Source organism: Oncorhynchus masou, chromosome 26 (assembly GCF_036934945.1).
Source record: "Oncorhynchus masou masou isolate Uvic2021 chromosome 26, UVic_Omas_1.1, whole genome shotgun sequence".
NCBI lineage: Eukaryota > Metazoa > Chordata > Actinopteri > Salmoniformes > Salmonidae > Oncorhynchus > Oncorhynchus masou.
The window spans coordinates 1,976,651-1,993,392 of NC_088237.1; the positions used below are offsets into that span (position 1 = coordinate 1,976,651).

Below are 16,742 nucleotides of genomic sequence, written 5' to 3' on the forward strand. Positions count from 1 at the left end.
AACCGGGGGTTTCAAACAAGGTGGGAGTCGGAGTATATGTTCACGGAGGTAGCTGGAAAACCTGTGTGTCTTCTGTGTGGAGAAAGTGTGGAGGTACTGAAAGAGTATAATCTGAGACGACATTATGAAACGAAACACGCGGACAAAAACAAGAATATGGACATGGAACAAAGGCTACAAAAGGCAGAGGAATTAAAACGAGGCCTCAAATCTCGACAGGCTCTGTTCAAAAAGCCAAATCACAAGGCCAGGCTGCTGTCAAGGCCAGTTTTATTTTGGCAGAAGAGATCGCTAAATCAGCCCGGCCATTTACGGAGGGGATTTCATCAAAAACTGCATGATTAAAGTTTGTGACGAAGTTTGCCCAGAAAAAAGGCAACTCTTTTTAAATGTGAGTCTGAGCAGAAACACCATTGCCGAGAGAGTAGACCAGTTGTCCATCAATCTAAAAGAGCAGCTTGTGAAAAAGGGAAAAGATTTCATTGCATATTCCTTGGCTGTGGATGAGAGCACCGACATTTCTGACATTGCCCAGTTGTCAATTTTCATCCGCGGAGTGGACTCCAGCCTAAGCGTGACAGAGGAGTTTTTGGCTTTACGTCCTATGCATGGCACAACTACGGGGCATGATTTGTATGAAGAGGTGTCAAGATGTGTAAATGAGATGGAGCTGCCTTGGGAAAAACTCGTGGGTTTGACAACCGACGGAGCACCTGCGATGTGTGGACACAGGAGCGGACTGGTGGCGAAGATACGGGAAAAGATGCAAGAGGAAAACGCGACAGGTGAGCTGACAGCTTATCATTGTATCATACACCAGGAAGCGTTGTGCGGTAAAGCCTTGAAAATGGAGCATGTAATGAGCATCATCACGCGCACAGTTAACTTTATCAGAGCCAAAGGTTTGAATCACCGCCAGTTCAAGGCATTTCTGACGGAGTTAGAAACGGAGCATGGTGATTTGCCTTATCACACAGAGGTGCGATGGCTAAGCCAGGGAAAGGTGCTTCAAAGATGTTTCGAGCTTCGTGAGGAGATTTGTCTGTTCTTGGACAGCAAAGGGAAAGACACAACACAACTCCGAGACGAAATGTTTCTGTGTGAAATGGCTTTTCTGTGTGACATTACGAGTCATCTGAATGCAATGAACTTGCAGCTGCAGGGTCGGGATCATGTCATCTCTGATATGTACAGTACAGTGAAGGCATTTAAAACCAAACTGACTCTGTGGGAGACGCAGATGCGGAAAGAAAATTTGAGCCACTTTCCCAGCTGCCAGACCATGAAAGAGAAGCTCTCTACCAGTGCGTTCCCGAGCGCACAGTTGGCTGATAAAATAGGTATGCTTGCCGCTGACTTTCGACGCCGATTTGCTGACTTTGAAGCACAAAAAAGCAGGTTGGAACTGCTCGGTAACCCATTTGCTGTTGACGTGGAAAGCTCACCACCAAACCTCCAAATGGAGTTGATTGACCTCCAATGCAATGATGCACTGAGGGCAAAATATGCGGCAGTGGGTGCTGCGGAGTTCGCCCGTTTCCTCCCCGACACAATGCCCCAGCTGCGCATCCAGGCTGCTCAAACGTTGTCTATGTTTGGCAGCACATACCTGTGTGAACAACTTTTTCTTTGATGAACCTGAACAAAACATCACACAGAAGTCGACTTACTGCTGAACACCTCCACTCAATTCTGAGGATTTCCTCAGCTCAGAGCCTTACCCCGAACATTGATGAACTTGTGGAAAAGATGGGACACCACCAAGTATCACCCTCAACCTCAAACAAGTGAACATTACTGTGCAATCACATATTTAGAGTTTTTACTCAGTTCAAGTTTAAAAGTTAAAGTTTAATATTTGTTTTCACTGCATGTTACTTCTCCTTAAACAAAGTGTTGTTTTTGATTAATAGATTTTTGCACTTTATTTTATTGTATTTCAATCCAATTATATTTTAAAAATATTTCAGTTGAGTGGATGATAGAAAATTGCTATTATTGTTTTTTTCTTTGAAGTAAATTTAGCCCACTTTTGCTAAAATAGAAAATATAGGCTACTGATGGTGCCTTGAATACCGGTTTCTTTCATTTAATGTTCATGTTATGGGGATTTTTATATAAAGGAAATTTGTCTTTTGTGTCTGTTGAAAATTAAAGATTACTGACAGAGCCATAAGAAAATATTGCTTTATTTATCTGATCATATTGGAATATATTTGTTAGGTTTTCAGTAGGTTCAATTAGGTTCACTAGACTATATGCGTCATTTAAAATTTTTTCAATGAACATTCGAACAGTCCGGCCCTCGGCTTGTAGCTAAATTTTTTATTTGGCCCTCCGTCCATTTGACTTTGACACCCCTGCTGTAGAGGGTGCAACAAGTCAGCACCTCCAGAGTAAATGTCAGTTGGCTTTTCATAGCCAATCATTCAGAGACAGCCGATCTGGAACAAGGTAGCACGTCCGGTGAACAGGTCAGGGTTCCATAGCTGCAGACAGAACAGTTGAAACTGGAGCAGCAGCACGACCAGGTGGACTGGGGATGCAAGGAGTAGTCCTGAGGCATGGTCCTAGGGCTTAGGTCCTCTGAGAGAGAGAGAGAAAGAGAGAAAGAGAAGGAGAAAGAAAGAGAGAGAAATAGAAGGAGCATATCTAAATTCACACAGGACACCGGATAAGACAGGAGAAATACTCCAGATATAACAAACTAACTGTTAGGAATATTATGATTAAATGACTGAACACTATTCTCATTTTAAATGGAACTGTAACTAAGTAAACTTATACTCTGTTTTATTATATCTGATTAACAATATGAGTTCATAAGAATGGACAAGGAGTAATTAAAGTTAATGAACACCATTCCAACTAGGCAGAAAGGAATGAGTTGGGGATTAAGTAAGCAGATAAGGTAGTTAACCTACGGTTGAACCGACGAAACTGAGCTCTGGGGTGTTTTAGATAACCTAGGAATGCACTCACTGTCTTTTCTGTTAATTAGAACTGTCAGCTAAGTGATGATCGATAATGTTGAGGGGTCAAAAGTTAATTCAGTTATGTTGTGTGTCCTGTGTATGTGCTAGTGGGTCAGAATGAACTTTGAATGAACTTTTAAAGTTCCCTTTGTCTCGGTCGAGAGGAGGAGATTTATTTTAGAAGCAATGAAACGACGTCATGTTATTGTATATAAACTGTTGCTCGTGGTAACGCGCTCCGAGAATAAATACTTTTATCTATTATTGATAGGACTGGTCTCCGTCTATTTTATGCAAACAAGAATCTTACAAATTCTCATAAAATAGATTAAGGGAATTCAATTAATGAAAACATATTGGAATAATTCAATTACAGTAACAATTGGTCCTTTGAGCGGATTCCACAAACTTGCCTCTATTGTCCGAAGGGTGAGCCGAAAGCCGTGCACGGATGAGTCTGGACTCGTTATTTAAAGACCTGGCCTCTGAATTGAGGTTTAAAAAACCAGGCCGGTATTTGATCTAAGGGCGACAGAGAAGGTGACGGAATCGAACCGGCATTGCTTTTCCCAGTCTACAGGACGATGGTAAATAGTCTTTATTCTCGAATTTGGGAGGAATTATTTAAGGTATTTTTGATTGAATGTTCTAAAGGAGCTTGGAATTAATCAATGATAGGTGCTTGAATATTCTGAACAAATCCACTAGGTTTCTACTTTGTGTTTTAACCAAGATCGATAGGAAGGAAGGAATACTGGTCTGAAATTACCTGTGGTATGGTGCACTACCGTAAATAAAATAGAACTTAATAAATCCTGGTTTTGCAAGCCGAGGGGTTATTAAGGGTGGGATATAGTAAGTTTTGTTAGAACGGTCGTTCTGCCCAAATAGGATAGCCATTAATTCAAAAGTCATACCTAAATAAAGTTAACCTAAGTAGTCTATCTGTATATGGGAAGTAGTCTGACTATGAAAAGGAGCAGATAGATATATTAAAATAGGTGAGGATAAATTAGGCTTGGTGAGAAGGCAGGGTAATTCTAGGTGAACTGAACCTATTCAATAATGAAATAAATAATATCCAAAGGAGGTGGAGAGGGAAACCTATTGATTTATTTACCTAGGCAAGTCAGTTAAGAACAAATTCTTATTTTCAATGACAGCCTAGGAACAGTGGGTTAACTGCCTGTTCAGGGGCAGAACGACAGCTTGTCAGCTTGGTTGTTTGAACTTGCAACCTTCTGGTTACTAGTCCAACACTCTAACCACTAGGCTACCCTGCCACCCCAACCTAGTCTAGAGAAGTGAGATATGAGATATTAACGTTGACAGTCCCAAGGAACAATAGTTGTATGAACGGGTGAAATTTAATGTCCGATCAAGTCAAATCTATAGACAAAGTTTCCAGAAAGGAGAAATAAATATAGAAACCCATACACATTGATTATCATTAAAGAGACACACATAGTCAGACAGAAGAGCAACTAAAGTAACTGTGTAACGGTAAATACACACACATAGAAGGTAAAAAGTAGAAAGGCATAGATAAGTGATTAAATACCATAGCTACTAGTAACGGTAAGGATTTAACTAACATGGGTAGTAAATCCTCAGAGGTCCCGGAACTAATGGGAGACGAGCGATATATGGAACAGAGAGACAAAAGAAACATTGATTTCGGTCTAAAATGGAGAAAGAAATATGATTTTGATGGCCGTCTAAATGTAGAAAAGCTGGAATCACTAATAAAACAGATACAGAAGGAATGTGAAAAAAATGTGAAAAAGCAGAATAAACAGGGGTTATACACAGCCAGAGTTTGGCTTTCAGAATCAAAAAAGAGAGTTGAGGGTGAAAATAGGAGGAAACCCAAAGAGCCAAGATGCGCTGCCCTCCGCTCCCGCAGATGAAAAAGTTAGCCAATTGGGCGGGGGTGAGGGTAACAAACTATATCCTTCCCAAGTATACCAAGAATACAGAGGTAATCTTATCGATGAAATAGTGGTTGTGAGAATACAGCTGCAGGAGCTACCTGCAATATCACCACCCATATATGTGAAGCCTGCTGAAGCAGAGGGAGAGATAATAGAGGTAGAAAAAGGAAAAAAGTCGAGAAAAGTGGATAGGGTGAGTCAAAAGAAAAATATTAAAATGTTTTAATTGTAACGAAACTGGACATTTTGCCCGGGAGTGTAACACTCCCTGCAAACGTCACCAAGATTGTAATTTAACTGAGGGGAACATCAGAGGCGACAATCGGGGGAAAAAGGGGTCAGATACAAAGAGAGCGAGATTAATGAGAATCCTCGCTGAAGAAAAGTTAGAGCTATTTTCTGTTGTCCAGATGTCGGAGTTACGAATACAGAGAATTGTAAAATGGGTCTATTTGCGGAGAATCTTAGTCAATTACATAGCATTGGTGGTATAGTGGTGAACATAGCTGCCTTCCAAGCTGGAGTCCAGGGTTAACCAGCCAAGGCGTTACCTATAATAATCTGAGTTTGATTGGAATTAAACTATTTGTTAGTATTGCCTAGAAAGTTATAGTCATTAGTGTTCGTATAAGATATAAACTGAACGTTTTAATAGCTTGTTTGATAGAAGGGATAAATTGAACTTTTTAATTGATTGTTTAGGTTAAATTGATAGACTAATTCTTTGAACTAAAAATAATAACAAAGCGAATTTTGATGCAAGACGATGTCTGTTCACTAAATCATCTATTTGAATAATGTATTGGGAATAGAGTTGTAATTAAAAATGCTGAATCAAAGACGAGACAGTTACTTAAATCTAATGAATTCTAAATAATAATGAAGAGACAATTACGATAGATGTGTTCCCATCGAAATGTTCTTAGAAATTTAGCGAATTGAGAGATGAGATGTTGATTGATGTTGTAAGTTCTAATTAAAGATTCAACAGATGTGATAAATTAGGTTGGTTTATCGAACCCCTACTACTGAGTGGTGAAGTGTAAGTGTAAGTGGTCAAGAGTAAATGGTCAAGTATGAGCAGTCAGGTGTGAGTGTTCAAGTGATAGTGATCAGCCAAGGTGTGAGTGCTTACCTTCATGCGGCGGTAGACGCTGCTGACCGGGGTGATCTTGAGGCCGTGGTGAGCCCCGATGCTTCCACAAAGCCCACAGATGACCATCTTGTCCTCCTCACAGTAGAGGATCAGGGGGTTTTCGTGCTTGGGGTATGTCTCTGGCTGAGCCCTCTTTTGCCCACTCAGCTCCTGCAGCACATCCACGATCCTGGCCAGGCTAACATTAGATGGAGGGCTGTTCCCATCCACGGCACAGCGGCACTTGGGACATTGCAGTTGGCCCTTGGGTCCATGGTCAAAGAACGCACACAGCACCGGCAGTAGGAGTAGCCGCACTGTAACATCAGAGGCTCGGCGAAGACATCCAGACACACGGGGCACCTCAGCTGGTACTCCAGGGAAAGAAGGCTCTCTCTACCGTCCATCGGTACCAATAAAGAACAGAAAGAAGGCAAGAATCTCTGTCACATCTCAAATTATCTTCAACCTATGAAGTTTCAATGAATTGAACATGGACCGACCCTTCACAGTAGGCTCTCCTTGAGATTAGAGAAACTGTCCTCAGCCTCTCAAGCGTCTACCATACTGGGAGATAAGAGTTGATGTTATCCTGCTCTGGTGCCAGTGAGGTCAACCATGTGAACACACAGATGCCTCTACACTCGCACACACACAAACAGACAGAAACGTACACAGAGACACATGAAAACGTACACATGCACATACATGCACACCCAGACTTGCACGCATGCACTCACACACACACAGTTATGGGTCACCTTGAGGCCCTGTTTCTCACAGCTCCCCCTGCTGCTAAGTGTAGACCACTTCACTTTAAGCAGCTGACACTCTGAAGTTAAACACACTAAACACCATGCCTGGAATAAGGGAGAGGCAGGAAGTAATTTAGGGCTCAATTCAATCTGTATCGCTGAAGTTCAGAGCTATAACACCATTTAAATGTAAAGGTAATTTCCGATTGAGCCGCCATATGCAGCGTTTCCCTTGAATGCAGTCTTTGCTAACTCAGAAACAAGCGCAGCTCTTCGGCTCTATGGATTGAATGGAGCCCATAGATATTCTAGGAAGAAATTAAATGAAATGATGTCAAAGGAACTCATCTATTTGGTTAATTTAACATAAAATGTGAATGATAATTCTAAAGATAATCTGGTCTTGGCTTTTAGACTCTCTTGCTCTTTGGGATGATCCCAACCCGAGGAAGTTCTCAGATAATTATCAAAGCCCAGCTATTCTTGAAAATAGAGACCAATCAAAAGTATTCCAATGAGAGACAAAAAAATCTTACACTGAACAAAAATAAAAACAATTTCAAAGATTTTACAGTTCAAATACAGTAAGGAAATCAGTAAATTGAAATAAATTCATTAGGACCTAATCTATGGATATCACATGACTGGGAATAAAGATATGCATCTGTTGGTAACAGTAAAAAAGGGGCATGGATCAGAAAACCAGTCAGTATCTGGTGTGACCATAATTTGCCTCATGCAGCGCTGCACATCTCCTTCACATAGAGTTGATCAGGCTGTTGATTGTGGCCTGTGGAATGTTGTCCCACTCTTCTTCAATGGCTGTGTGAAGTTGCTAGATAATGCCGAGAACTGGAACACGCAGTCGTACACGTCAATTCAGAGCATCCCAAATATGCTCAACTTTCGGCATGTCTGGTGAGTATGCATGCTATGGAAGAACTGGGACATTTTCAGCTTCCAGGAATTGTGTGCAGATCCTTGCGACATGGGGCCGTGCATTATCATGCTGAAACATGAGTTAATGGCGGCGGATGAATGGCACGACCTTGAGCCTCAGGATTTCGTCATGGTATCTCTGTACATTCAAATTGCAATCAATAAAATGCAATTGTGTTCATTTTTCATAGATTATGCCTGCCCATACCATAACCCCACCACCACCATAGGGCACTCTGCTCACGCAGATGAGCTTCCCTGAGAAGGTTTCTAACAGTTTGTGCAGAAATTCTTCTTCAGTTTCATCAGCTGTCCAGGTGGCTGGTCTCAAACAATCCCGCAGGTGAAGAAGCAGGATGTGAAGGTCCTAGGCTGGCTTGGCTACATGTTGTACCTCTCTAAAACAATATTGAAGGGAGCTTATCCTCTTGGAACTCTAGGGGCAGTATTTCATTTTTGGATAAAAAAAAAAACATTCCCGTTTTAAACAAGATATTTTGTCACGAAAAGATGCTCGACTATGCATATAATTGACAGCTTTGGAAAGAAAACACTGACGTTTCCAAAACTGCAAAGATATTATCTGTGTGTGCCACAGAACTGATGCTACAGGCGAAACCAAGATGATACTTCAAACAGGAAATGAGCAACATTTTTGAAGCGCTGTTTTCCAATGTCTCCTTATATGGCTGTGAATGCACCCTGAATGAGCCTACAATATCTGCCTTTTCCCCAAGGTGTCTGCAGCATTGTTACGTATTTGTAGGCATATCATTGGAAGATTGGCCAAAAGAGACCACATTTACCAGGTGTCCGCCCGGTGTCCTGCATCGAAATTGGTGCGTAAACTTCAGCTGCAAGTATTTTTCCATGTGATTGAGAGGAGAAAGCAGACTTCCACGAATGATATATCAATGAAGAGATATGTGAAAAACACCTTGAGGATTGATTCTAAACAACGTTTGCCATGTTTCAGTCGATATTATGGAGTTCATTTGGAAAAAAGTTTGGCGTTTTGGCGACTGAATTTTCGGGGTTTTTTTGGTAGCAAAACGTGATGTACAAAACGGAGCGATTTCTCCTACACAAATAATCTTTCAGGAAAAACTGAACATTTGCTATCTAACTGAGTCTCCTCATTGAAAACATCCGAAGTTCTTCAAAGGGAAATTATTTTATTTGAATGCTTTTCTGGTTTTTGAAAATGTTGCCCGCTAAATGCTACGCTAGCTATCAATACTCTTACACAAATGCTTGTTTTGCTATGGTTGAAAAGCATATTTTGAAAATCTGAGATGACAGTGTTGTTAAGAAAAGGCTAAGCTTGAGAGCTAGCATATTTATTTCATTTCATTTGCGATTTTCATAAATAGTTAACGTTATGTTATGCTAATGAGCTTGAGGCTATAATTGGATACAGGTTTTTTTTCGTAGCCAAATGTGAACAAAACGGAGCGATTTGTCCTACACAAATAATATTTTTTGAAAAACTGAACATTTGCTACCTAACTGAGAGTCTCCTCATTGAGAAGATCTGAAGTTCTTCAAAGGTAAATGATTTTATTTGAATGCTTTTCTTGTTTTTGTGAAAATGTTGCTGGCTGAATTCTAGGCTTATAGCTATGCTAGCTATCAATACTCTTACACAAATGCTTGTTTAGCTATAGTTCAATAGCATATTTTGAAAATCTGAGATGACAGTGTTGTTAACAAAAGTCTAAGCTTGAGAGCAAATATATTTATTTCATTTCATTTGTGATTTTCATGAATAGTTAACGTTGCGTTATGCTAATGAGCTTGAGGCTATAAATAGGATCCCGGATACGGGATTGCTCGTTGCATGAAGTTAAGGTATAAAAATATCTGGCAACAACTTTGGTGGACATTCCTGAAGTCAGCATGCCAATTGTGCACTCCCTCAAAACTTGAGACATCTGTGGCCTTGTGTTGTGTGACAAAACTGCACATTTTAGTGGCCTTTTATTTTCCCCAGTTCAAGGTGCACCTGTGTCATGATCATGCTGTATAATCAACGTATTGTATTGGCAAAGGAGAAATGCTCACTAACAGGGGTGTAAACAAATTTGTGCACAACATTTTAGAGAAATAAGCTTTTTGTGCATATGGAACTTTTCTGGGATCTTTTATTTCAGCTCATGAAACCAACACTTTAAATGTTGCGCATATATATATACACACACACACACATACATATATGCACACACACATCTGTTCCAGGTACATGGAGAGAAAAAAAAAATTGGTAAAAGATCCCAGAACCCTAGTGTTCTTGCAGGCCCAGTCTCCAAGATCAAATCAAACTTTATTTGACACATGCTCAAAATACAGTGTAGACCTACCATGAAATGCTTACTTACATGCCCTTAACTCTTGTTGAACCGCACTGCTGGTTATATTTTTTTAAATAAAAAGTAACACAATAACGAGGCTATATACGGAGGTACAAGTACCGAGTCAGTGTGCAGGGGTACAGGTTAGTTGAGGGAATTTGTACATGTAGGTAGGGGTGAAGTGACTATGCATAGATAATAAATATTGAGTAGCAGCAGTGTACAAAACAAATTGGGGGAGTCATTGTTAAGGAGCCTTTTGGTCCTAGACTTGGCACTCCGGAACCGCTTGCCCACGCGGTAGCAGAGAAAACAGTCTATGACTTGGGTGACTGGAGTCTTTGACAATTTATTGGCTTTCCTCTGACACAGCCGATTACAGTTGAATTCGGAAGTTTACATACACTTAGGTAGGAGTCATTAAAACTTGTTTTTCAACCACTCCACAAATGTCTTGCTAACAAACTATAGTTTTGGCAAGTCAGTTAGGACAAAGAGGCACTGAAGGTAGGCCTTAAAATACATCCACAGGTACACCTCCAATTGACTCAAATTATGTCAATTAGCCTATCAGAAGCTTCTAAAGCCATGGCATCATTTTCTGGAATTTTCCAAACTGTTTAAAGGCACAGTATGTAAACTTCTGACCCACTGGAATTGTGATACAGTGAATTATAAGTGAAATAATCTGTCTGTAAACCTTGTGTCATGCACAAGGTAGATGTCCTAACCGACTTGCCAAAACTAAAGTTTGATAATTAACAAGACATTTGTGGAGTGGTTGAAAAACGAGTTAATGACTCCAACCTAAGTGTATGTAAACTTCCGACTTCAACTACAGCTATGTAATGTCATGCCACGCCACAGTACAGACAACAGTTAGAATTAAGCCTACATGAGCGTTCCCCAACCGATAACCTTGCTCTTCCCAATTGCATAGGCTCAGGAGAATCCAACTCACCCGTCGTTCGTTGATAATTTACAAGGGAGCTCAGGTGGCTTTGGATCCTCTCGGGAAAACTGCCTTTCGTGAACTTCTGGATTCCTCCGAAGGTGAGCAAGCCATAGCGGGTGAACGAGTGTGCCCGAGGCGACCACCTCTCACTCCTGCGTTCCCTTAAGCGTCCATCAATTTTAATGATTAGGGTGATGAGGGAGTCGAGATCCACCAGCAATTCCTGAGCAGATAGCTCATCTTTTACCACCTCAGATAATCTGTGAAGAAAGGTATCCAAGACAGACTTCTCAACAGCCCCCTTCCCAACATTAGCGTAATAATATACGCCATCTTAGATCGGTCTGAAGGGAACGAAGATGGCTGTAGCTCAAAAATAAGCAAGCACTGAGAAAGAAAGTCCCTACAGATACCAGGATCTCCAGAATATCGCTCCGGAGGAGGGAACCAGGGTTCTCGGAAACCGGGGTAGGCTAATACAAACTCACCACTAAAAGGAAAAAAAATGTACCAGGAGGTTGGGGTCTCTCAGCGATGGCAGACAGCCTATGGGTTAACTCCTGACTAAGCTCCATAGTAGCCTTAAACCCTTGGTCGTGGTGTTCTGTCAGATAACGAAGCCCTTCCAGAAGGTCCTGTAACAGCTCATCATGTCTCCCAATGGTGGCTCCCTGCAGGGAGAAAGCGTGGCAAAGCTGTTCCAAATCTGCTGGGTCTGTCATGGCCAGTTCGTACTATCGTGACACAAGGCGAGACCCAGATGCAGACACAGGAGGCAGATGGTTGGAGTCTATAATGTTTAATAATCCAAAAAGGAGTAGGCAAGAGAATGGTCATGGACAGGCAAAAGGTCAAAACCAGATCAGTGTCCAGGAAGTACAGAGTGGCAGGCAGGCTCTAGGTCAAGGCAGGCAGAATGGTCAGGCAGACGGGCACAGAGTCCAGAAACAGGCAAGGGCCAAAACCGGGAGGACTAGAAAAAGGAGAATGGGAAAAAACCGCTGGTTGACTTGAAAGATACAAGACAAACTGGCAGAGAGACAGGAAACACAGGGATAAATACAGTGGGGAAAACAAGCAACACCTGGAGGGGGTGGAGACAATAACAAGGACAGGTGAAACAGATCAGGGTGTGACAGTGTCATCGGGGTTAGGAGAGGGTTTGGCTGGCCAGGATGTCCTTGGTTTCTCTCCCTCTAAAAACATAAATAAATATTATTTTGGCCTTTATTCAGATTACTATCACTCACTTTTCTTTTTTTGAAAACAAAATAATCTCAAAAATATCGTTATTTATAGCCTACCCACTGTGGTCCACTATTTCAGCTCTGAATCGTGCTGCTCTGAGACAAGAATGGATAAACGAAAATGTTCAATTATATTCCACGACATTCTTAAGATATACAGTTGAAGTCAGAAGTTTACATACACTTAGGTTGGAGTCATTAAAACTCGTTTTTCAACCACTCCACAAATGTCTTGTTAACAAACTATACTTTTGGCAAGTCGGTTAGGATGTCTACTTTATGCATGACACAAGTAATTTTCCAACAATTGTTTACAGACAGATTATTTCACTTATAATTCCCTGTATCTCAATTCCAGTGGGTCAGAAGTTTACATACACTAAATTGACTGTGCCTTTAAACAGCATGGAAAATTCCAGAAAATTATGTCATGGCTTTAGAATCTTCTGATAGGTCAATTGGAGGTGTACCTGTGGATATATTTCAAGGCCTACCTTCAAACTCAGTGCCTCTTTGCTTCACATCATGGGAAATTCAAAAGAAATCAGCCAAGACCTCAAAAAAGAAAATGTAGACCTCCACAAGTCTGGTTCAACCTTGGGAGAAATTTCCAAACTCCTGAAGGTGCCACGTCCGTCTGTATAAACAATAGTATGCAAGTATAAACACCATGGGACCACACAGTCGTCATACTGCTCAGGAAGGAGACATGTTCTGTCTCCCAGAGATTAATGTGCTTTGGTGCGAAAAGTGGGAATCAATCCCAGAACAACAGCAAAGGACCTTGTGAAGATGCTGGAGGAAACAGGTACAAAATTATCTTTATCCACAGTTAAACGAGTCCAACAGCGAAATAACCTGAAAGGTGGCTCAGCAAGGAAGAAGCCACTGCTCCAAAACCACCATAGAAAAGCCAGACTATGTTTTGCAACTTCACATGGAGACAAAGATCGTACTTTTTGGAGAAATGTCCTCTGGTCTGATGAAACAAAAATATAACTGTTTGGCCATAATGACCATCGTTATGTTTGGTGGAAAAAGGGGGAGGCTTGCAAGCTGAAGAACACCAACCCAACTGTGAGGCACAGGGGTGGCAGCATCATGTTGTGGGGGTGCTTTGCTGCAGGAGGGACTGGTGCACTTCACAAAATAGATGACATCATGAGGAAAGAAAATTATGTGGATATTTTGAAGCAACAACTCAAGACATCAGTCAGGAAGTTAAAGCTTGGAAGCAAATGGGACATCCAATTGGACAATGACCTCAAGCGTACTTCCAAAGTCGTGGCAAAATGGCTTAAGGACAACAAAGTCAAGATATTGGAGTGGCCATCACAAAGCCCTGACCTCAATCATATAGAAAATTTGTGGGCAGAACTGAAAAAGCATGTATGAAGAAAAAAGGCCTACAAATCTGACTCAGTTACACCAGCTCTGTCAGGAGGAATGGGCAAAATTTCACCCAATTTATTGTGGGAAGCATTTGGAAGGCTACCTGAAACGTTTGACCCAAGTTAAACAATTTAAAAGGCAATGCTACCAAATACTAATCGAATGTATGTAAACTTTGGACCCACTGGGAATTTGATGAAATAAATAAAATCTGAAATAAATCTCTCTCTACTATTATTCTGACATTTCAAATTCTTAAAATAAAGTGGTGATCCTAACTGACCTAAAACAGGGATTTTTTACTAGGATTAAATGTCAGGAATTGTGAAACTGAGTTTAAATGTATTTGGCTAAGGTGCATGTAAACTTCCGACTTCAACTGTATGTGTTAACTGAATATAAGCAAGTTATGTCTGCTAAATAATCAAATTGATGGCACAGTTTAGCCTCGGCACATACATAAAGCTGACTGACTCATTCATGGCTTTGGATCAAAATCATTAAGTACCAACATTCTTTCTGATAGTCTATAATAAAGAAATGTTTTGGTTATCCTGACCTGGACACCATGTACAGTATTATAATAGCCCATCATGGGCTATTAGCAGGACAATATACCTTTACCAACACCTCTCTGTATTTTGATACTTTGTGCAAGGCAATTGATCAGAATTAAAAACTTTGTGGCTGGGGCATCAGGAGTTGCTACAGATGCTGGTTTGATACTTGTGCCGACAGCCACCGGGAGACCCATATGAAATGATTTTATATATATTATCTTGGCCTTTATTCAGATTACAAACTGTGTTGCTACAGATGCTTGTTCGATACCTGTGCCGGCCGCCACCGGGAAACCCATGAGGCAGCTTTTGGTTTCTCTCCTTCTAAAAACAGAAATAAATAATTATAAATAACAAACTGACTTTATTTACAAATTAGTGAGAATGTCTCACCCCATGTTCAAGAATGGCCTTTTTCCTCGCTCACTCTAGGTTAAATTAAAACGGAAACATCTCCAAAATATCATTATTTTTTAATCAAAGAGATTATTGTTATTATTAATTTAGAATTATATAAAAGACTCTTAGATATTTTCACATATCAGATTTGCCCTAACGAAAAATGTCCCTTAGATTAATTTAGAATCCTCCAATCCTTTTATACTCTTAGTACTGTAGCCTACTTCCGACCACCACATTGTACAGAGTCATATTTTCCGTTCCATCCTACGGAACCTTGAGGGTTTCGCTTTTTGTTTTTCTTGGAATATTAATCAAAATAATTAAGCTATATTTCTTCAAATCAATCCCATATATTATGTTCTTTATATAAAAGGTTTAAATTCTCTCGTAATGCCAATATTGAAGACTATCAAATGCTTCTCAAAGATGCCCTCTGGTGGTCAAACTAGCATTAATGGTAAAAATGTCTGACAATTAAATAACGTGCCATAGAATTCTGCAGCAGCACGCAAGGTGTGTTGCAGTATGATACAACTTTTAAAGGAGAAACCAGTGTAGTTTGTTTAAGGGCATAACGGGATTTCTTATAAGCATCCGGATTTGTGTCTCGCTCCTTGAAAGCGGCAGCTCTAGCCTTTAGCTCGATGCGGATGTTGCCTGTAATCCATGGCTTCTGATTGGGATATGTACGTACTGTCACTGTGGAGACGTCGTTGATGCACTTGTTGATGAAGCCGATGATTGAGGTTGTATACTCCTTAATGCCATTGGATGAATCCCGGAACATATTCCAGTCTGTGCTAGCAAAACAGTCCTGTAGCGTAGCATCCAGGTCATCTGACCACTTCCGTATAGAGTGAGTCACTGGTACTTCCTGATTTAGTTTTTGCTTGTAACCAGGAATCAGGATATAATACTGGTCATGTTTTAATGGGTCAATAGACCTTCATCAGGGTTATTTCCATAGGACCACCATGTGAGGGCAGCAGGTCAACACAATACTACAGAGCATTCAACTCCACATTCAAATCCTGGGCTCAGATTTAAAGTTGCATTGTTGACAAGGACTGACATCCGCAGCGTGTACCGTGTGTGATCTCTGCGAATGTCAGGGCAATTGCCATTAAAAGGCGTATTGCCAGAAGTGCAGTACACTTGTCCTTTAATTTATCCCAGCCATGGCACTAAAAGTAAATGGACACAAATATCTTTAAAATCATCTTTATTTAAGATTTGTTCTCATACCGACCATAAGGCATCTGTACAAAGCACAGTTCCCATAGGGGTGTAAAAATCTCTTCCCTTAGATGTTGGACAGGTAGGTTGAATTATAAGCAGATATATTTTGGGGCATTTTTCATCCTTCATGTATTCTCTTAATCAATAATCTTAAATTACAGCTATTCATCTATTTCTTAGTTTGATCTCTTACAGCGTTCAGACATAGTGAGCTAAAGAAAAACAGTGTTTATAGCCATCAAGTATGTACATACAGAAACAACACATCACACATAGCAGACTGCACAGCACTACGGGAGAAATACCACAACTCAATGCTCCAAATACAGCTATATACAGGTCCCTACTATGGCACGTTGTTGCTACATTACCACTAACTTTAATGGAGGTGGGGGTGAGAGGTGTGTATTTGTGTGTGTTTCGGGGGGGTTCATGTTGTTAGTTTATAAGGAGCACACAACCCTGCTACCGTAGCTTCCCCTGATCCACCGGATGGATGGAGGGAGGGAGGTGGATGGAGGAAGAGGTGGAGGTGGGTGAGGGCATTGATTATACTCAAAGGCGGCATTGTGCAACGCTGATGGTTTTCCTGAACCACTACTCAACCACTTTGACCCTGAACGTGACGCGCCCAAGGAACTTGTCACGGTCGTCACTGTTCCGCAGGTCGGAGCCCTCGATCTTACACTCCACGGTCAGCTCATTGTTGTAGTCCTCCTTGGTCAGCAGAAGCTTGACCGCGACCAGTGGCTGAACGTAGGTTGACTGGCAAACACACAGGGAGAGATGCAGATAAACCACTGTTTATTCATATATGCACAGATGTGCGCACATCCACACACATAACAGTCATTGTCA

At 41.0% G+C, this 16,742-nt stretch overlaps 1 protein-coding gene across 2 annotated transcripts in view; it reads right to left on the bottom strand.

Annotated features, from left to right (window-relative positions):
* Positions 1-15,854: 15,854 nt before the first annotated feature.
* Positions 15,855-16,742, bottom strand: part of LOC135514638 (sodium/potassium-transporting ATPase subunit beta-3-like) — a 40,233-nt gene continuing 39,345 nt past the window's right edge. The window contains exon 7 of one of the 2 annotated variants that reach the window (XM_064938087.1): positions 15,855-16,649. In XM_064938087.1, coding sequence (XP_064794159.1) covers positions 16,482-16,649 — 168 coding nt within the window. In that variant the 3' untranslated portion in view covers positions 15,855-16,481. The remainder of the gene's footprint in view (positions 16,650-16,742) is intronic. The other variant, XM_064938088.1, reaches the window with a different exon arrangement.